This window comes from Lissotriton vulgaris, chromosome 6 (genome assembly GCF_964263255.1).
Source record: "Lissotriton vulgaris chromosome 6, aLisVul1.2, whole genome shotgun sequence".
Lineage (NCBI taxonomy): Eukaryota > Metazoa > Chordata > Amphibia > Caudata > Salamandridae > Lissotriton > Lissotriton vulgaris.
In genome coordinates this window covers 413,185,964-413,208,116 of record NC_141694.1, presented here as the reverse complement: position 1 = coordinate 413,208,116, position 22,153 = coordinate 413,185,964, and the positions used below count along the sequence as shown (strand labels likewise).

The 22,153-nt window shown below is 49.7% G+C and overlaps 1 protein-coding gene across 1 annotated transcript in view; it reads left to right on the top strand.

The window, feature by feature from the left end:
* ELOVL5 (ELOVL fatty acid elongase 5) overlaps nt 1–22,153 on the top strand; it is a 515,314-nt gene that overhangs the window by 363,600 nt on the left and 129,561 nt on the right. Inside the window, exon 6 of the mRNA XM_086926429.1 lies at nt 20,770–20,894. Coding sequence (XP_086782555.1) covers nt 20,770–20,894 — 125 coding nt within the window. The remainder of the gene's footprint in view (nt 1–20,769; nt 20,895–22,153) is intronic.

The window sequence follows — 22,153 nt, the reverse complement described above, 5'->3', positions numbered from 1 at the left end:
TTTTTTAAATCTCGTTATTTGCATCAGATTGGTACACATAAGCATACAGTCACATGGCGTGTGGATAAAATCAGAAATGTCATTAGCAATGATACAAAATAAACAGTAGCTAGGCGTGACCAATAATATGACGAAAGGTGTTACACATTCTAGAAACTCCATTTTTCGTTTTCTAGTTCTGTCAGTGATATGCACATATACGAGGATGATGCAAAGAGATAAACATAATGCAAAACACATCAAAAAGAAAAATGCCAACAAGAGAGAGAGAGCGACAAGCAACACATCAATCATGACAAGGTGATAATAGCGGTTGCATGGGTTACCACGGGACACCAGTGTAACATGGAAGTGAATGCTAGCAGAACAGTTTCGGCACTCGGGGACCAGCGAGCGAAGAGACAGGGGACCACACGGCCCGTCGCCAGGCATCCTCAACAGTGGTAACTGCAGCACCTCTCCACATTCCTGCCGCAGCGCGGCAGAACAACAAGACAATCCCGACTCAGTAGACAATGCACCCTTGCCGGGTGAATAGCATCTATCCCACCCCCTCTGGAACAATAGAGCTCGCAGCCTGAGACTGCGCGGCTTGTGTTAACTTGCTGATGTACTGTCTGTATGGGCCCCAGATATCGACAGGGCGCGAGGCCGTTGGGAGCTGCGTGGAGTATTCCACATTGTTAATATTACACTGGGCCAGGCTGCAGAGCCATGCTTTTGAGGTGGGAAGTCGTCTAGAACCCCAGAGTATAGCAATTTCCTGTTTTGCGAGCAGAAAACCAATGGCAGCAAGTTTCCTCGTGGTGCGGGGAAATTCAACAACATATCCCAACAGCGCAATCTCAGGTATGGGATGTAGGACGCAGTCTAGAATGTCACCCAATATGCGGTGTACCTGCAGCCAGTAGTCCTGTAGTTTGGGACACGTCCAGGTAAGGTGGGCAAAGTCGGCATGTGGGGCTCTGCATTTAGGACAGCAATGCGGTCTCGACGGGTCAAGCCTGTGAGCCAAGGCCGGTGTGAAGTACAGCCGCCGCAAGAACTTGAAGTGTATTAATTTGTGTCTGCTGTTGACAGAGATATTCTTGGTGGCCTGGCAGCAAGCGGACCATTGTTCATCAGTGATAGCACCGCCCAGATCAGCCTCCCATGCTGCTCGAACTCGCGCGTCCGAGGCAGGAAGTGCCGCCACACATAGTCTGTACAACCTAGAAACAGCATGCGCACCATTTGGGGACTGTATCAAGAAAGTCAGGGCCTCCACCTCATCAGGAGGAAGCGGGAAAGAGGGGAACTGTGCTCTGAGCATGGACAGCAATCGGGTCAGAACGAATGAGTCCATGAACGTCCGATCGGAAAATCGGTGGTCTTCCGATACCGAAAAGACGTGCCCTTCCGGGAACAAATCCCCTATTGTATTAAGCTGGTATTTGGATAGAGTGTTACAGACCACCTTTTAGGCAGTGATCGGGAGCCAGTGGGGGTTTGGCAGTGGGAGAGCTGGTGAATATAACACGTCCCTCCGGAGCAATCTCGAGTGGGAATGGACAGTCCCAGTGTACTGTGGCGCGCGTGAGAGGGAAAATATCAGACTTGCGCCAGTTAATTCGAAGGCCCGAGTATTCCCCAAACCGGGTTATCTCGAGAAGGAGGGGTTCCAGATTGGTCTCAGGGGACCGGACATAGAGAATGGTATCGTCCGCATATAGAGAGATTAGGAGCGGGCCAGTGCGGAACTGGAGTCCCCGATGCAGATGATGCTCCTGAAAGTGACGAACCAATGGGTCCATGGCTAGGATATACAACAGAGGGGAAAGAGGGCATCCCTGTCGGGTGCCCCTCGAGAGTGAAAAGCTATCAGAGATGGTGCCATTAAGGCGCAGCCGCGCCCTAAGGGCGGAGTAGAGAAGTTCTACAGTGGCGACGAACATTGCGGGCATGCCCATCCGTCGCATGACGGACAGAAAGAAAGGCCACTCTAGCGAGTCAAACGCCTTTTCGGCGTCCAAAAACACCGCCGCCGCTGGGGTGTCCGGGTCTATTCTGTGTAGGACAGAAAAAAGAGTCCTGAGATTAAAGGAGGTGGAGCGGTGGGGGACGAATCCGGACTGGGCAGGAGAAATAATCTGTTCCATTAGAAGCGATAAACGGATTGCGAGGACCTTGGCCAAGATCTTGTAGTCGAGGTTGAGTAGCGATAGGGGCCTGTAAGAGCCACAGAGGGATGGGTCACGACCAGGCTTGGGAAGCAGCACAATCACCGCCTCTCGGAGTGTGGGAGGCAAAACTCCAGTCTCTAGTGCCTCTGCGTACACCTCCATCAGGCGGGGCACCAGCTCGTCTTTGAACTCCTTATATAGAAGTCGGCCGAGAAGCCGTCAAGCCCCGGAGCCGAGGAGCCCCTCAATACGTCAATTGCCTCAATAACATACTCGGGTGTGATAGGATCGGCAAGGAAGTCCTGCATACCTTTCTCCAGAAATACCATGACTATCTCATTGATGTAGGGGCCAGGGTCACGACGATCTTCGGGCAGGGAGGAGGTGTGTAGTGTTTTATAATAAGATAGAAAGGCAGCGCATATGGTAGGGGTGGTCTGGTGGCGAACGCCAGAATCGTCAACTAAGTCAGTAATATATGAGGCCTGACGGGGCGGGCGCAGTAGCTGTGCTAGGAGCCTACCAGGTCTGTCACCCTCTCCGTGCTGTCTAGCTGCGTTTTGCGTGTGCAAATAGTTCAATTCCCTTTCTGCGGCGTCCCTGAATTCCTGTAACAATCCCAGACGTTTCGCCTCTAAAGCGCCATCGGGGTCAGGGAGCCTGGCATTATCCAACACGGCAATGTCATTCTCAATACGTGTCATTGTGGCTCGGATCTCGCGTAAGGCCCCAACATATTTTGTGATGCAAACCCCTCGGATGGTGGCCTTGAAACCCTCCCACAATGTGGCCCAGGTGTCAACAGTGCCCGTGTTAAGTTCAAAATAGTCTTCTATTGCCATGCGAATGTCCTCCTTAAAAACTGGATCAGCTAACGCCTTGCCAGGGAAGCGCCACTGCCTCTCGTACCCTCCCAGCCTAGGGACCAGTAGAGTCAGAAGTATAGGAGAGTGATCTGAAAATGTACGTGGGAGTGTAGAATGTGCATCCACCCAACCAGCCACTCCCGGGGAAAGAAGCCAATAGTCGATCCTGGTGCTAGTATTATGATACCCAGAGTGATGTGTGTAAGCGGGCGAGTGGGGGTGAATCTGAGCTTCGATATCAATAAGGGGGTATTGTGCGCACAGGGCTGCAAGCACAGCACGAGAGCGAGGTTTGCAATCTGGGGACGATGAGGTGCTGTCCCGTGCAGGGTCCATCAACAGATTAAAATCCCCACCCATCACCAACATGTCAGTGTCAATGCGTAGTAAAACGTCATGGAGACCTTGGAACAAGGCGGGGGAATCGGTATTGGGCCCATACACCCCGACAAATGTAATCTTAAAGCCAAGGAGCGCCCCAGTGATCACCACGTATCTACCCTCCTCATCAAGTACGCTATCAGAAAGCACAAAGGGGACCCGCACCAAAATAGCCACCCCTCGCGCATACCTACTGTAGTTAGCGAAGTACCTATGCGCGCCCCAGCCCTTGGCAACCGAGGTGGAATCAGCCCGCCCCAAGTGTGTCTCCTGGAGGAACAACACATCAACCCTGTGTCGAGCTACATAATTCAGGACCTGTCTCCTCTTTCTAGTGTCGTTTAGCCCCCGAACATTCCACGACATCAGAGTCAGTCTGGAAGGACCGGGTTGCTGACCTACCCTAGCCATTCAAAACCGCATAAAACATAGGTGAACAATCGTGTGTGTATCCGCCGCCGCCCTCCCGCAAAAAAGGCATCTCTCAAAATGAAAAACAATGCATGTACAGGAACATTCGAACTAATGTATGAAACAATCCCCCCCCCCCCAAGCCTCACGTTAGCCCCCCGGAGGCACCACCCAACCCAAAGAACAATACCAACATTAGCAAAGAGGAGCAAGCGTCCAATGCAAGTCCTGCAAAAGAAAAATACTCTCAGGAAAAGGCACCAAGCGGCTCGTGCCATGGGGAGAGGCAACGCTCCGCCGTGCAGACGTCACATTCAGGTCGACATTCAAATCGTATCAACTTATAAGAGCACTGCAAGGAGATCCAAGTAGTTAGCTACGTAATGTGAAAGTGAGTGGCCTAAAGAAAAGGAGACACGAGTCAGCCTTGTCCACCCTCAGCAAAAAGGTCCGCGCTAGCCTGTGAGTCCATGTTCGGTGGGGACTGTTGCGCTTTGTCCGAGGCCAGTGGCGACCCTCTGTTTTTATAGGCTTGGCAGAATTCTTGTGCTTCAGTGGGGGAGTCAAATATGCGGAACCTGCCATCGACGTCTACTCTCGGTCTGGCAGGGTTCAGCATTCCATAGCGCAATCCCAGTTTACGCAGCGAGGCCTTGACGCCTGCGTATTTACGGCGGGCATCCTGCACCATCATCGTAAAGTCTGGAAAGAAAGATAGCACCCCGCCTTGCCATTTCACTTCGCCCGCCTCACGAGCGGCCTTCAGGGCAGCGTCCCTGTCCCTAAAATTCATGAGTCTGGCAATGATGGGTCGGGGCGGCAACCCCGGGGCGGGCCGAGGTCCCAAGGATCTATGCGCTCGTTCCACCACGAAGCCAGCTGTGAAAGTGTCCCTGCCGAATAAGTCAATCAGGAGCTGTTCCACAAACGTGTCAAAGCGGCCAGTGGCCGTCGTCTCCGCCACACCAATAATACGAATGTTATTGCGTCTACTGCACGCTTCCAAATCCTCGTTCTTAATAGCCACATCCTTAAGGATCTTCTCCACCCGCTCCAGTCTTTGCAGCGTGGATGCAGCGCCATCCTCCAAATCAGAGACTCTGGATTCAGCGAAATCCAGACGCCTATCATGAGTCTGGATTTTCGCGCCCATCTCGGCCATTTTCTGATCAAGGGCGTCAAAGCGGGAGTCGATGGCCTTGAACCCCGCTCGCATCTCGCCCAGCATTTCAGCCACCATACCAGCCATATCTGCCGATGGCGCAGGGCTAACTGATGCAGCAGGCTTGGCAGGCAGGCCGTCGGTCGAGCGGAGGGGGGGTTTGTCAAAGCTGAGCTTCTTCTGCGTAGGGTCTTTCCGTCTCATTGTAGAAGGAGGGCCCATCCAGCATCTAGCTGATCGTGAAGGCGAGGGATCGATATTGGAAGCCTTGTTGCAGACAATTCTGGGGACAGGTGTGCGCCGAAATTGTAATGCAGTGGTGGGGGTGAGGATGTAGTGCCCCCACCCGACGCAGATACGCGGGCCGCCTAGAAGACCCCCGAGAGTCCCCCCCGGCGCACCCCCCGAGCGCACCCAGGGCCAGCCGTCTGCCGTCCCCGCCCGCCACCACCCAGCCCAGGCAGGCCCAAAAAATCGAGGCCCCGGCTCCAGAGGCCGGACCAGGCCCGGAGGTCCGGATCAGCACCGAGGGCCAAAACCCCCACCAAAGGAGCCCACCCGGGACAAGCAATGGACCGGGGAGGGCACAACAGCGGCCCCAATGCCAAGGGGGGGTGGGATGCGGGGGCCCCGAGGAAGACTCACCAGGCGCTCCGGCGCGACAGGGCTCACGTCCCGCGAGTCCCGATAGGCCTCACCGCCCCTCCGCGATCTCCAACGTCCACGCCGTCCCCTGGTCTCAGACTGCTGCCATCAGCACACCGTGGCCTCCGGGGACGGAGGCAGGCATTTTCGGACCCCAGGCAGCGTCGGATCACCTGGAAATGTCTTCCGTTTCAGCCCGTCCGGCGGAGCTCTACAGTCAGGCGGCCATTGCGTTTGCCTGCGTAGCCACGCCCTTTTTAATTTTATTTTTGTGTGTTTTGTGTATGTGTGTGTGTTTTTTTCGCAAGGTGATAATAAATTCATTGTGTGTGTGTGTGTGTGTAGTATGTGTGTGTATATTGTTTTGAAGCATGTGAAAATGGCGCCTCTGTTAATGTCCCCTAACGCTATTCACGTTTTTTAATGTAGCGGTCTAGTCTTTTTTTGTATATTATTTAATGTGTTTTGATTGACGTCTTTCCCCGCCAATGCGATTGCTACGTTGTGTTACGTAGTGTCGTAATTGGTGTGCGTCAATCCGGAACATTGTGTGTATGCTGTGTGTGTGTGAGACTGTGTGTGCGAGACTGTGTGTTTTTGTGTGAGTGGCTGTGTGTTTGTGTGTGAGTGGCTCTGTGTGTGTGTGGGTGTGTGTGTGTGTGTGTGTGGGTGTGTGTGTGTGTGTGAGTGGCTGTGTGTCGCGGTTAGCAGCGGAAATGAAACCCAAGAAGAGAACACACAAGACACTAACCTGAGGTATCTAGCCAGTGGGGACCACAGCGTGACGATATTCTTCCCAATACCCAATAGCACAGACCCTCCCTGTGTGAGCCTTCACACCAGGGACAGGTAGTACTCCGGGAAAGGGGAAGGGTTAGCTAATCAGGGAGGTTGTTGAGAAGACACCCCTCGAAGTCTGGTCAAAGGTCTCGGAGGTCTTCGGATTCACAACAGTTCTAGAAAACACAAGAGCCACTGATTAGATTATGATTTGCTAATACGCCCCATCTGTCTGTTATATGATGGTACGGGGAACACTTACAGAATGCCCACGCTATGATAGCCTGATTTTCGTTATCGTTTCTTTCGTGGGCCTCAGTGGTTCTGTAGCTGTTCCACCACAGCACAAACCAATAGGAATACAGGATAGCGGTCCACACCCCCAGGTAGTTAATGTCACTACTGGCAAGCAAGGCTCGATGTGTTCCAAAGTCAAAGGAAAATATATAATCTTGTTCCACCTTGGTCAAAGAATAAAGAATCAGGAAGGACCAAACAACAATACTAGCACGGCCGTGCTTTAGTAAGAGGTCCTACCTCTTTATCACGGGAAATAGAACGTCCGCGGCAATCAGTCTTTGGTTCCACGGCGTCCTCCAGCGGGAAGGAAAGCGTCCGCTCACCCTTACACACGGCATCCTCCAGCGGGAAGGAAAGCGTCCGCCCACACCTGCACTCGGCGTCCTCCAGCGGGAAGGAAAGCGTCCGCCCACACCTGCACTCGGCGTCCTCCAGCGGGAAGGAAAGCGTCTGCCCACACCTGCACTCGGTGTCCTCCAGCGGGAAGGAAAGCGTCCGCTCACACCTACTCTTACACTCGAGGAATAATCTACACAAGCTCAGTCACAACTACCGGAAGGATTGACAAGCACCCGGCAACATCAGGGGAGTGCTCTTATTGCTGCACGGGAGGTGAGTTCCGGTTCGCCAGGACCCAGGGCGTTCTGGGAGTTGTAGTGCCGCAGCGGTGTCGGCCTTTTCTCACTCTGTATTTACTTCTGCTGGTAATCGCTACAGAACCCCCTCTCAAGGACCGCCGACCCGGCGGTCGACCGGGCTTCCCTGGATGCAACTGATGGAACTGCGCTACCAAGTCAGGGCAATGGAGATTCTGCTCCGGTTCCCAAGTTCTCTCCTCGACCCCAAAACCTTTCCAACCCACCAGGTACTGGACCCTACCCTGGTGTAGCCTAGAATCCAACAACTCCTCAACCTCATATTCTTCCAAACCCTCCACCAGCACCGGGGGAGGATGAACGGGCAATCTAGTGTCCACGGGACAGGGTAGGAGTAGAGAAACATGGAAAACGGGGTGAATATGCCAGGAACGGGGGATAGCCAATTTCAGTGCTACAGGGTTGATGACCTTCTATACACTATAGGGACCAATGTATTTAGGCTTCAGTTTGTTAATACCCCGGGGATGTATGTTTTTAGTGGAGAACCATACCTTGTCCCCCACCTGGTAGACCGGTTCAGGACTGCGTTTCTTGTCAGCATAGCGTTTTTGAGAGACTTGAGCATCCGACAAATGATGCATCGCATCGATTTGAACAGCCTGGAGATGCGCATGATGTTCCTGAATGCTGGGCAAATTAGAAGACACCGGCCAGTCGAAGGGGAGAACATTCGGGCGATACCCCAGAAGGCAGAAGAACGGGGAACAACCCAAGGTGGAATGGTCGGAGTTGTTATATGTGAATTCCGCTAACCACAGGAGGGTGACCCAGTCCGCCGAGTTTTGTAAGGTAAAACAACGCAGGTATTGTTCTATGGTCTGGTTGAGCCGTTCCGTTTTGCCATCCGTCTGCGGATGGTAACTCGTTGAGAGCCTGGCATCGATGGCTAAGGATTTGCAAAGAGCCTTCCAAAAACGGGACGTGAATTGCGATCCCCTGTCCGTAATGAAGACCCTTGGAATGCCATGTGCTCTGACGAGGTGCTGAAGTATCACCATTGCCAGTTCAGCTGACATAGGTAGTCCATCCAATGGCACGAAATGGCCCATTTTGGTCAAGTGATCAATGAGTACCAGGATTGTTGTTTTTCCTTGACATAAGGGCATTTCCACGATGAAGTCCATGGAGACCGTGTGCCACGGTTTAGGGGGAATGGGAATAGGACGGAGTAGACCCGTAGGTCTGGTATGTTTCGCTTTACTCTGGGTGCACACCGAACAGTTCCTGACGTATTTCTTGACGTTGTTTCGTGAGGTAGGCCACCAGAACGATCGCTCGATGGTGGCTATTGTTTTGTACACACCCCAATGTCCCCCTAACACAGAATCATGTGCCCAATTGAGCACCTGCATTTGTAAACCAGGGTCAGGTACATACAAGGCATGGCGGTAGTACAAGAGTTCGTCAGGCCTGGGCATCGACCTCCGTTAATGCCACCCTGATGTCCTCGATGAAGTCTGTGGACGTGAGCAAGGCAATGGTGCTTTCGGGAAAGGACCCATCAGGCAGAATAGAAGGTGGTTCCACGGGGACTACTGACTGAGGGTCTTGGGTGTCTTGATTCCGAGAGAGGGCATCGGCCTTTCCGTTTTGTGGGCCGGGACGGTATTTGATGACGAAATCATAATCTGAGAACAAAAGAGTCCATCTGAGTTGTCGGGGTGTGAGGGCCTTTGCTGTTTTCAGGAACAACAAGTTCCTGTGGTCTGTGAAGATTTCGATGGTATGCCGGGCTCCCAACAGGTAGTGTTGCCATTCCTCACATCCCCTTTTGATGGCGAGCAGCTCTTTATCGGTGATGGAATAATTGACCTCACTCGGATTGAGTTTCTTGGAGTAGAAAGCCACCGGGTAGATCTGCCCTGTTGTGGGGTGGCGTTGCGATAGCACCCCTCCCAATGCATATTGAGATGCATCGGTTTCCAAAATAAATGGAAGCTGAGTGTCCGGATGGCGCAAGATGGGGGCTTGGGTGAACCGTTCCTTGAGGATCCGAAAAGACTGTTCGGCTTTATCACCCCATACAAATGGAACGTTTTTCTTTAGTAGACTGGATATGGGGTGGATAATCCTGGAGAAGTCCTTTATGAAGCGCCTATAATAGTTCGCAAAGCCTAAAAAACTTTGCACAGATTTGACGCACTGCGGGGTTTTCCTGTTCGTGATGGCCTCGACTTTTCCGTTCTCCATCTGAAAGCCACTGGCATTTATCACGCACCCTAGAAAGGACACCTCAGTTGCATGAAAAAGGCACTTTTCCAGTTTGGCGTACAATTCGTGTTGTTGTAAACGACTTAATACGTCCGTGACGTGTTGCTCATGTTCTTGGAGGGTACGTGAGTAGACGAGGATGTCGTCGATGTAAACCATGCATACGGTATCCAGTAGGCCCCTGAGCACTTCGTCCATAAAGTATTGGAATGCCGCAGGGGCGTTGCAGAGTCTAAAGGGCATAACCTTATACTCGAATAGACCGAACTTGGTTCGGAACGCAGTCTTCCACTCATCGCCTCGCTTGACCCGGACTAAATGATAGGCCCCACGAAGATCCAGCTTGGTGAAGTAACGAGCTCTTTTAATATGGTCCACCACTACCGAGATTAAAGGAAGGGGATATCGGTCCTTGACCGTGATGTTATTCAAGGCCCTATAATCGATACACGGTCTCAGCTCGGCACAGTCTTTTTTCGGTATAAAAAACAAGGGCGACGAAGCTGGGGAAGTGGAATGACTTATGAACCCTGAAGCCAGATTCTCCTCGATGTAGTTCTTTAAATACAGGTTTTCATCTTCGGTAAGGGCATAGACACGACTGCATGGAATGGCCGCCCCCGGGAGTAGGTCAATGCAACAATCGTATACCCTATGCGGGGGTAACCGGGTAGCCTTCTGTTTGTCAAAAAGGGAACGAAACCCCTCATAGACCTCGGGCATGCTGGTGGCGCTGCAGATGTGTTCCCCTGTACACGACATAGCCAGGTGGCGAGCACCGGGAAACACTTCGCCTTCCGTTGCCAAAGTGGGACGACTGTGACAATGTTCCTTACAGTAGGTCGAATTCAAAGACACTGTACGTGCGGACCAGCTCACATCAGGGTCGTGCAGCGTTAGTCAGGGCATACCTAGTCTAAGGCGAAACTGAGGTGCCGCAATCAAATCGAATTGAATATACTCCGAGTGTTCTTCATGCTGCATGCGCAGAGGGAGAGTATGCTTTATTACAGGTCCGGAGGTTAAGGCGGAACCATCCACAGCCTTCACATGTTCAGGTTCGTCCTTCTTCTCCCATGCTATTCCTAGGGAGGTTGCATAGTCTATGTCCATGTAATTGCCGGTTGCTCCGGAGTCCAGCAGAGCATCCATATGGGTGACCTTGTCCTCCGTGGTCCACAAAGACACTGTCATGTTGATATGAGCCACTGCGGGCATCATAGTATTTGCGAGAAGCGAGGAGATCGATGTCTGTCGAACGTCCACCCCAGTGACCTCCACCTGGTTCGGACGCTTTAGTTTTCCGACGTCTCTCTGGTTCCCATGACAGCAGGTTTTCGAGGAGCCGGACTTCTTTCTGATTGTTGGGCCCTCGCCCTGCATTCCCTTATGAAATGTCCTCCTTTGCCGCAGTAAAGACATAGTTTCATCTTGCGTCGTCGATCTCGTTCCTCAGAGGACAGGGGACTTCGGATTCCTCAGATTTGCATTGGTTCGGTCCAGTCTGTGCCTTTGGTGCTGTCCTCCAGCAGGAGTTTTGGTTTGAGGTACCATCCTCTTCCTTCACTCCTGTTCCGATCTCCTCTTCTTTCCAACAGGCGATGGTCTAATTGCACCGTGAGGTCGATAAGTTCCTCGCAAGTCGCCGGCATCTGGACTACCTGCGATAGGACGTCCTTCAATTCGCTTCTTAGTCCTTGATAAAACAAGGAAGTCCGTTTCTCTTGCAGCCAATCGGTTTTGGCCACGAGTCTGTTAAAGGACGTGATATAGGACAATAGGTCTTGTGACCCCTGGCGCAGCGTAAGGAGTTCTTTATCCTAGGACAACATATGTGTCTTTCGGTCAAACAGTATCCTTAGGGCGGAACAGAAATCAGTGAACTGATGTAGGACTGGATCGTTCTTTTCCATTAAGGGTATTGTCCAGCTTGCGGCGTTCCGGCCCATATAAGACATCATAGATGCTGTCTTAGCCACGTCGTCCTGGAACACAGTAGGTTTGCAAAGAAAGTGGAGACGGCACTGGTTCAAGAAAGTCTCGAATTTCTTGGGATCCCCGTAAAAACGTTCAGGAGGGGCCAGAGGAATTCCAGTATTCTGTATCACGTGCACCGTTGGGGAGTGGTCAGTCGAGGACGAAGGTATGGCTGAAGGGGAAAGGAACCCACACCCGGTTGACATCGGGGTAGAAGGCTGAGATACTGTATGACCGGGAGGGGGGAGCGTGGCTTCCCTAATGTAGGTCCCTGCTCCAAGGCTTTTACGTGACATGCCAGCGACTTCCCTGCGCATGGTATTCATGTCCTTTCTCAGTTCTTGATTCTCCACTCGGGAAGCATGAACTTCCTGCTGAAGTACGCTGAAGCTCTCAAGCAGTGAGGCCAAAGCCGCACTTTGTCCATGGTCCAGGCTAGGCTTCTTTCCTTGGGCTTGTCAATCTGTCGCGGTTAGCAGCGGAAATGAAACCCAAGAAGAGAACACACAACCCACTAACCTGAGGTATCTAGCCAGCGGGGACCACAGCGTGACGATATTCTTCCCAATACCCAATAGCACAGACCCTCCCTGTGTGAGCCTACACACCAGGGCCAGGTAGTACTCCGGGAAAGGGGAAGGGTTAGCTAATCAGGGAGGTTGTTGAGAAGACACCCCTCGAAGTCTGGTCAAAGGTCTCGGAGGTCTTCGGATTCACAACAGTTCTAGAGAACACAAGAGCCACTGATTAGATTATGATTTGCTAATACGCCTCATCTGGCTGTTATATGATGGTAAGGGGAACACTTGCAGAATGCCCACGCTATGATAGCCTGATTTTCGTTATCGTTTCTTTCGTGGGCCTCAGTGGTTCTGTAGCTGTTCCACCACAGCACAAACCAATAGGAATGCAGGATAGCGTTCCACACCCCCAGGTAGTTAATGTCACTACTGGCAAGCAAGGCTCGATGTGTTCCAAAGTCAAAGGAAAATATATAATCTTGTTCCACCAGGGTCAAAGAATAAAGAATCAGGAAGGACCAAACAACAATACTAGCATGGCCGTGCTTTAGTAAGAGGTCCTACCTCTTTATCACGGGAAATAGAACGTCCGCGGCAATCAGTCTTTGGTTCCACGGCGTCCTCCAGCGGAAGGAAAGCGTCCCCTCACCCTTACACACGGCATCCTCCAGCGGGAAGGAAAGCGTCCGCCCACACCTGCACTCGGCGTCCTCCAGCGGGAAGGAAAGCGTCCGCCCACACCTGCACTCGGCGTTCTCCAGCGGGAAGGAAAGCGTCCGCCCACACCTGCACTCGGCGTCCTCCAGCGGGAAGGAAAGCATCCGCTCACACCTACTCTTACACTCGAGGAATAATCTACACAAGCTCAGTCACAACTACCGGAAGGATTGACAAGCACCCGGCAACATCAGGGGAGTGCTCTTATTGCTGCACGGGAGGTGAGTTCCGGTTCGCCAGGACCCAGGGCGTTCTGGGAGTTGTAGTGCCGCAGCGGTGTCGGCCTTTTCTCACTCTGTATTTACTTCTGCTGGTAATCACTACACTGTGTGTGTGTGTGAGTGGCTGTGTGTGTGAGTGGCTGTGTGTGTGTGAGTGGCTGTATGTGTATGAGTGGCTGTGTGTGTGAGTGGCTGTGTGTGTGTGTGTGTGTGTGAGTGGCTGTGTGTGTGTGTGAGTGAGGTGGTGTGTGTGATTGGCTGTGTGTGGTGGTGAGTGAGCACGCGCTTAAAAGCAGAAAATGTATGCAAGCCACCATATAGAGAAGGAGGGGGTGGGCAGGCTGAAACTTGAGCGAATTTTGGGAGGAGGCTTTGTGTGGCAACAGAGAGCAAATAGCGCGCGCTGGAGAGAGAGGGGGTGGAATGCATGTGACCTTTAATCCGTTTGTCAACAAACGTAGACTGCTGCGCGCGATAGTGAGGAAGGGAGAGGGGTGCCTGGTTAGTTGTGGTGTCCTTCAGTGATGTGGTAGTGTCACGTATTGATGTGGTGGTGTGCCTTAGTGGCATGTTGGTGGTGTCCCTGAATAGCGTGGTTGTGTACCTGAGTGATGTGGTGGTGTACCTGAGTGATGTGGTGGTGCCCCTGAGTGATGTGATGGTGCTCCTGAGTGATGTAGTTGTGTCCCTGAGTGTTGTGTTGTTATCCTTAAGTGATCTTGTGGGCTCCCTGAGTGATGTGGTGTCCCTGAGTGATGTTGTGTCCCTGAGTGATGCTGTGGTGTTCCTGGGTGATGTGATAGTGTGCCTCAGTGCTGTGGTGGTGTCCCTGAGTGGCCTGGTTGTGTCCTTGAGTGGTGTTGTTGTGTCCCTGAGTGGCGTGGTTGTGTCCCTAAGTGATGTGGTGGTATCCCTGAGTGATGTGTTGGTGTCCATGAGTGATTGTGTCCCTGAGGGATGTTGTCGTGTCCATAAGTGATGTTCTGGTGTCCATGAGTGTGGTAGTTGTGTCCCTGATTGATGTGGTGGTATCTATGAGTGATGTGGTGGTGTCCCAGAGTGATGTGACGTTGTGACTCATTGGCGTGGTGGTTCCCCTGCGTGATGTGATGGTGGGCCTGAGGGATGTGGTTGTGTCTCTGAGTGATGTGTTGGTATCCCTGAATGAGATGGTGTTGTCCCTGAGTGATGTTGTGTCCCTGAGTGATGTGTTTGGATCCATGACTGATGTGTTGGTGTACCTGAACTGCATGTTGGTGATCCTGAAGTTGCAACGAACATTGGCGTGTAAATGCACGAAAATATGTTTTTTAGAGTGGAAATCCATGCATAAAAGTCCGTAGAAAGTAAACAATGCGTGTGCAGGAAATAGCCACTGAGAACGCGCTAAGAAGGTTAAAATGGACTCGAGCGACCATATTGGGAAAGAGGGTGTGGGCTGCCTGCAATTTGAGAGCTGAAATGAACTAAATTCATCACAATGCATGCTAAATGCTTGCATAGCGTTAAACTACTGAGAAATGAAAGTATATTTGTCAGTAAATAAGCCTGCATCGAAGTAAATTGTGAATTCTGAAAGCATGTACAGCGTAGAGCCAGTGAAAACGCACCAAAAAGTTCAAAGACAACTAGAGGAGCGCACATATGGAGAGGGAGGGGGTGGGCTGCCTGCAACTCGAACGAAGAACATAGGGAGGAGGGTTTGGGTGGCAACAGAGAGAGAATGTGGCGCGCTGGAGAGAGAGGGGGTGGGCTGTCTGTTTGCGTTTGTCAACAAACGGAGACCGAGGTGCGCGCTGGAGAGGGAGGGGATGGGATGCCTGGGCAGTGGAATACGTGTGGCAAAAGACAGATATCGCGGCGTCATGTCTAGTTTGTGCTTTGCTGGCGCTGCGAGTCAGTTTAATTTTAACACTTGTAAAAGTCCCATTCTAAAGCAGCAGCAGGGAACTGTCGCTATCGGCATGCTTGCCCCTCAACGGGCGGTGGTTTATGCCGTGGTTTTTTTTTCAAGTGCATTTTATTTAGGTGTTATCCCATAAGGGGAGAGTTCCCAATGTTAGCCTATGGAGTGATGTGGTGTTGTCCCTGAGTGATGTGTGGTGGTGTCCCTCACTAAGGTGTGGTGGTGTCCATGAATGATGTGTGTTGTTGTCCATGAATGATGTGTGGTGGTGTCCCTAATTGATGTTTGGTAGTGTCGCTGGTTGATTTGTGGTGGTATCCCTGAGTGGTGTGTTGGTGTACATGAGTAGTGTGGTGGTGTACATGAGTGATGTGGTGGTGTCCCTGAGTGAGGTAGTGGTGTACCAGAGTGTTGGGTTAGTGTCCCTCAGGGATGTGGTGTGGTCATAGAGTGCTGTATTTGTGTCCCTGAGGGCTGTGGTAATGTCGATGAGTTCTGTGGTGGTGTCCCATAGTGCTGTAGTGTAGCCCTTCTCTGCTGTTGTGATGTCCTTGAGTGCCGTGGTGGTGGATCCCTTAAGTGCTGCGGTGGTGTCCCAGACTGCTGTAGTGCTGTCCATGAGTAGTCTGCTGGTGCCTCTGAGTGGTGTGGTGATGTCCCTGAGTGGTGTGGTGATGTCTCTGAGTGGTGTGGTGGTGTACAGAGTGGTGTGCTGGTGCCTTTAAGTGATGTTATGGTGTCCAGTAATATTGTACACATCAAATGTAATAATGGTGTGTAGCATTGCTTTAGAGACTAAAAGAAACATATTTATTCAATTTTTTATCATATGAATACTTGCTCTTTGACCACTGTTTTTTCAGGACTTAATATGTATTGTTAGTCTTGCTGTGTATGTTAGTAAGTTGTTACTAATAATATTGACACAGATCCTAGTAACAGCATGTGCATATTTGCCAACGGCGAATTACATGTTTGCATTAGTGGTGCATCAGGCGCAGTTACACTCGGACTTATAGGTTCAAGCTTCCTGGCATCCAGTATTGTAAAGAATTCGAATGTTTACATGTGTATGGGTGATGTATTTTACGGTTTTTTAAATGTGTTCCCTGGGTCGGTTCAATTTTTAAAAGTTAGTTAATTAACACAAAAAAAAGTAATTGTCTTTACGCCGTCAAAGTAATCCCATTTTCCTTGCATGTGAACGTATGCAAAGGAGGATTTGTGTTTTACCCCTTACTTCAGCAGTTGGTTCCCTTGTTTTTGGGGGTTTTTTAAGCCAGAGAATAGCTTCCTGCTGCTTTAATTTGCATTTGACAGATGCTGGCAGAAAACAGATTACAATCTTTACGACGCAGCCTAAAGCACTCAAGTATCCTGCTCTAGTTTTGTTTGAAAATGGTGAAAACATGTGAGGTTTCACACAATTGCAGACTTTCGGGCGGTGTTTTATTTCAGGTTTGATGTAAATGGTAATGCTTCTCAATAAGTTTGCCACGTTACAAAATGAACATTCGCATAATGTCTTTGTTTTTTGTAGCTATAGTGGCGCTAGGGCTAATGTAATAAAAAGACATTTGTTGAAAAATTATTTAGATCCGTAAATTTAGTGAACAGTGCGCATATAAAATGTGCAAATGTGTCGGTGAAGGTGTTATTAAACTGCACTGCAAATGTAATGTTGCATTGTCCATGGTTCATCCTATTTTTCTAAGTGTTTATTTTTTCTAAAATTGTCTAGTATTTTGTCAAATTTACACCTCGGTACTCTTTGCAAAATTGTTTCACTTTTGTTAAATGCACAAAAAGGGTGTAATTATTTGTGCACACAATGTACTAATTAGGTAAGGGGGCACCTGTGCTCATTTTAGAAGCATTTTACATACATTTTTATTTTATCTATATCCACAATTGTAAAGGTAACTTTTGATTTAGTACAATGCTTGTTTGTTTATGGTCCTTATGACGTAGTCAAAAATCCTAATAAAAATGTGTTGTAGAATATTGGGGGTGTCCGAAAGTACTGTGAGGGTGTCCCTAAGTCATGTGAGGGTGTCCATAACTGATGTTAAGGTGACCCTGAGTGGTGTTTTAGTGCCCATGAGTAATGTAGTGATGTCACAGAATTATGTTGTGGTGTCCCGGAGTCACGTTGTGCTGTCCCGGAGTGAGGTTGTGGTGTCCCTGAGTGATGTCATGGTGTGCCACAGTGGGGTGGTGGTGTCCCTGAGTGTCGTGGTTGTGTACCTGAGTTGCGTGGTTGTGTCCCTAAGTGATGTGGTTTTATTCCCTGAGTGATGTGTTGGTGTCCCTGAGTGATGTGATGTCCATGAGTGATGTGTTGTCCCTGAGTGATGTTGTAGTAACCCTGAGTGATGTTAAGGTGTCCCAGAGTGCTGTGATGGTGTGCCTCACTGGCGTGGTTGTGTCCCTGATCCCAGAGTGATGTGGTGTCCTTGAGTGATGTAGTAGTGTCCCTGAGTGATGCTGTGGTGTACTTGAGTGATGTAGTAGTGTGCCTCATTGGCGTGGTGGTGTCCCTGAGTGATGGGGTGGTATCCCTGAGTGATGTGGGGATATCCGTGAGTGATGTGGTGGTGTCCCTGAGTGATCTGGTGTCCCTCAGTAATGTTGTGTTTCCCCTGAGTGATGTTGTGTTGCCCCTGAGTGATGTGGTGGTGTCCCTGAGTGATGTGGTTGTGTCCCAGAGTGATGTCTTGGTATCCCTGAGTGATGTGTTGGTGTCCATGAGTGATGTTGTATCCCTGAGTGATGTGTTGGTGTCCATGAGTGATGTTGTGTCAATGAGTGATGTGGTTGTGTCCCAGAGTGATGTCTGGGTGCCCCCGAGTGATGTGTTGGTGTCCCTGAGTGATGTTGTGTCCCTGATTGATGTGTTGGTGTCCCTGAGTGATGTGTTGGTGTCCTTGAGCGATGTGTTTGTGTCCCTGAGTGATGTGTTGGTGCCCCTGAGTGATGTGATGGTGCCCCTGAGTGATGTGGTTGTGTCCCTGAGTGATGTGTTAGTATCCCTGAATGATGTGTTGGTGTCCCTGAATTAGAGTGGTGTTGACCCTGAGTAGAAACTAATTTTGGCGGTTAAGCGTGCGATAATATGTATTAAAGAGTAAATAGGTCGGCCAAAAAGTACGTAGAAACTAAAGAATGCGTGTTCAGAAAAGAGCCAGTGAGCACGCGCTTAAAAGCAGAAAATTTACACGAGCAACCATATAGAGAAGGAGGGGGTGTGCAGGCTGCAACTTGAGCGAATTTTGGGAGGAGGCTTTGTGTGGCAACAGAGAGAGAATGGCGCGCGCTGGAGAGAGAGGGGGTGGAATGCCTGTGACCTTAAATCCGTTTGTCAACAAACGTAGACCGCTGCGCGCGCTGGTGAGGAAGGGAGAGGGATGCCTGGTTAGTTGTGGTGTCCTTCAGTGATGTGGTAGTGTCACGTATTGATGTGGAGGTGTGCTTCAGTGGCATCGTGGTGGTGTCCCTGAATAGCGTGGCTGTGTCCCTGAGTGATGTGGTGGTGCACCTGAGTGATGTGGTGGTGCCCCTGAGTGATGTGATGGTGCCCCTGAGTGATGTAGTTGTGTCCCTGAGTGTTGTGTTGTTATCCTTAAGTGATGTTGTGGGCTCCCTGAGTGATGTGGTGTCCCTGAGTGATGTTGTAGTGTTCCTGAGTGATGGGTTAGTGTGCCTCAGTGCCGTGGTGGTGGCCCGGAGTGGCCTGGTTGTATCCTTGAGTGGTGTTGTTGTGTCCCTGATTTGCGTGGTTGTGTCCCTAAGTGATGTGGTGGTATCCATGAGTGATGTGTTGGTGTCCATGAGGGATGTTGTCGTGTCCATGAGTGTGGTAGTTGTGTCCCTGATTGATGTGGTGGTATCTGTGAATGATGTGGTGGTGTCCCAGAGTGATGTGATGTTGTGACAATTGGCGTGTTGGTTCCCCTGCGTGATGTGATGGAGCCCCTGAGTGATGTGGTTGTGTCCCAGAGTGATGTGTTGTCCCTGAGTGATGTGTTGGGATCCATGACTGATGTGTTGGTGTACCTGAACTGGAGAGGGAGGGGGTGGGATGCATGGGCAGTATAATGTGTGTTGCGGGAGAGAGAGAGAGCGGCGCGCGCGCACAAAGTAAAACTAAAGTATATTTGTCAGTAAATAAGCATGCATCGAAGTAAGTTTGATATTCTCAACGCGTAGACCGCAAAGAGCCTGTGAAAACGCGCCAAAAAAATAAGAGGACTAGAGGAACGAACATATGGAGAGGGAGGGGGTGGCCTGCCTGCAACTCGAACGAAGAGCATAGGGAGGAGGGGTTGTGTGTCAACAGAGAATGGCGCACGCTGGAGAGAGAGGGGGTAGGCTGCCTGTTTGCGTTTGTCAACAAACGGAGAGCGAGGCGCGGGCTGGAGAGGGAGGGGGTGGCATGCATGGGCAGTTGAATGCATGTGGCAAGAAAGAGAGAGAGCGCGGCATGCGCGCACAAAGTAAAATTAAAGTGTATTTGTCAGTAACTAAGCATACATCAAAGTAATTTTGAAATTGTGAAAACGTGCAAAAAGAAAAAAAAAGACGACTAGAGCGAACATATGGAGAGTGAGGGGGTGCCCTGGCTGCAACTCGAAAGAAGAACATAGGGAGGAGGGGTTGTGTGGCAACAGAGAATGGCGCCCGCTGGAGAGAGAGGGGGTGGGCTGCCTGCAACTCGAACGAAAAACATAGGGAGGAGGGGTTAGCGAGGTGTGTGCTGGAGAGGGATGGGATGCATGGGCAGTTGAATGCCGCGCGCACAAACTGTGTAGGAGCCAATGAAAGCTCTTTAAAAAAATGCGCGTGGTGAGAATGCGCGTGATTGTGTTTACATGAACTGTACTAAATCCGCACTTGGTCAAGAGTTTGTTTTGCCTACTATACTCTCATCTATTTATCCCTGCGGGATAGAATAGTCGAGACCTAAAAAGCATCTGGCCTTCTTGAGGTGTTAGTTCACCAGCATACACCACTTGATCCCACCCTCGTCGCCTGATTGCAATGTTCAAAGAAGACATGCAGGCATCACGTAAACAGGTAAGTAGTGGTTTATTATAAACACCTCATCCAACGGCCTCGAAGTCCAACTGCCCCTCTGACCAAACCCCGCTTATTACATTCTTCGTGACGTGACATCATAATGCTAGAGGTTCTACACCACAGTGAGTAAGCTGAATCTGGTTAAGAACTTACAGTTGCACAGAACAGGTACATCTGTTAGCGGCTACTGATTATTTGGAAATTCAAACCCTGATCTGTCACTCAGAATTAATGGTTTTCTTTTGATTTTTATATAATGTTCGGCTGCAACTAAAAAACAATGAAGCTGTTTGTATCACAATTTGCTTTTATCCTGAGAAATGCAGAAGCTGTATTAAACTACGAACCTTGTCATGGTCTTATAGTAATGTACTTTAATGTTACCCCAAGAAAGCACACCCCTTAGAGATAAGAAGTACTGAGGCAGTATTTTGTTTTATCATCTTCGGTTAAGGATACGAACAACGAATGACCAGTAAAAAAGTTCTATTTGTGTCAACAATAACATGCCAATAAAGCTAGATTTAAAGAACCGCTTTGCAGAGGTGCCTGTGTTTCTTGTTTCTGATCTTTTGTATAAATAGAATGGGCAACTAAAATATAAGCAGTTGTATGATTTTTTTGTTCCAATTTGCCTGGCGTTCTAATGATGCATTTGTTTAAAAATATAGATAACAGGTGAGTTTAGTGTGTAAATAATCTGATTATAGTCTAGCCTTAATGTTGATGTTTCTATCTAGACTAAATGTTTATTTTCCCACTTCTTTTTAGCCTACTTTGGTGCCACCCTTAATAGCTTTATCCATGTCCTCATGTACTCTTACTATGGACTGTCTGCTGTTCCTGCACTTCGCCCATATCTCTGGTGGAAGAAGTACATCACTCAGTGCCAGCTGGTGAGTTATTCCTTCTCCAAGCCGTAAGCCAGGCAGATATGCCTTGCTGTTGAGAGGCAGCTCGTTATCTGCTCTTTGATAAAGGGGATGCTTGACTAAATGTTGTGCCGTCGTAACCATAGAGAGATATTCTTTTCAATGGCGTATCAAGGCCTCATGCCGCCCGTGGCGTCCCCTGCGTTTGCCGCTCGTGGCCGTATATAAGGGGGGAGGACGTTGTTGGAGATTTCTGACTTTACTTAGATGTCCCGCAACGGCTGCAGGCCACCGCCCCCAAAATTTGTGCCGCTCGGGCATCAACCCCTTGCTACTCCACTGATTTGCTACTCCACTGATTCTTTTAGAAGGTCTTGCATCAATTTTACTTTTCTTTTCGTCTCTTAATCATTGCGGTCTGTTTAAAAATATATTATGCCCTCATTGCATTTCTACCATAAAGAAGTCAATTTCCAGCTCTTGAAATATCCTGGAAAGGGATTGTGGTCTGGGGAATAAATAGATATAAGCAGAGAGATTCTTTTGCCTAACTGCGGTTGTAAAAGCAATGCAAGCAATGAATTGAAAGAAAGGCGACCTGAAGAGAACAAGGAATCCCGTTTCTAGAAAGCTCAGTGTCTGCCTTGGAAATCAGTACAATAAATGATGCCACTCTGATGTCTGTGAAAAGAATGAGGCCATTAGAAGCCTGTCAAGCATGGCAAGAACACAAACTGGAGTGGTTGTAAAGGCAATTCGCGAAAGGCTGACAAACAAAGCACACAAGCGGTATGAAGCAATTTCGCATATTCAAAGGAAAAGAATGAAAAGAAAACCCGAGGATTAAGCTTAGCCTAAGAATCATACCTGTGCAGGCATGTTTTCTGAAGTTATTTTCTCAGCTACATGATTAGACTTAAAAAGGAACTAAAAAGAGTGCAACATTTGAACAATCAGGTAAACCGATAACTAAAGTGGCGTGATGCAAAGCCAAATAATGCAGAAACGTAACAAGGGAGTAAGGGTACGACCTGCAAAATAGCGCATTGCAAATTGCGAGTCATTTGAGACTTGCAATTTTCGAGGCGCTATTTTGCATGTACAACAGTGTGTTTAACACTGTTTGCGATTCCCAATGGGGTCACAAGTTGCAAGGCTCATGAATATTAATGAGCCTCTCGCAATTTTCTTAGCCCATTGGGAATGACAGGCCCTTCCAGGAATGGTGGCCTGCTGGGCTCAGCAGACCACCATGTCTGGGACTGCTTTTTTTAATAAATCAG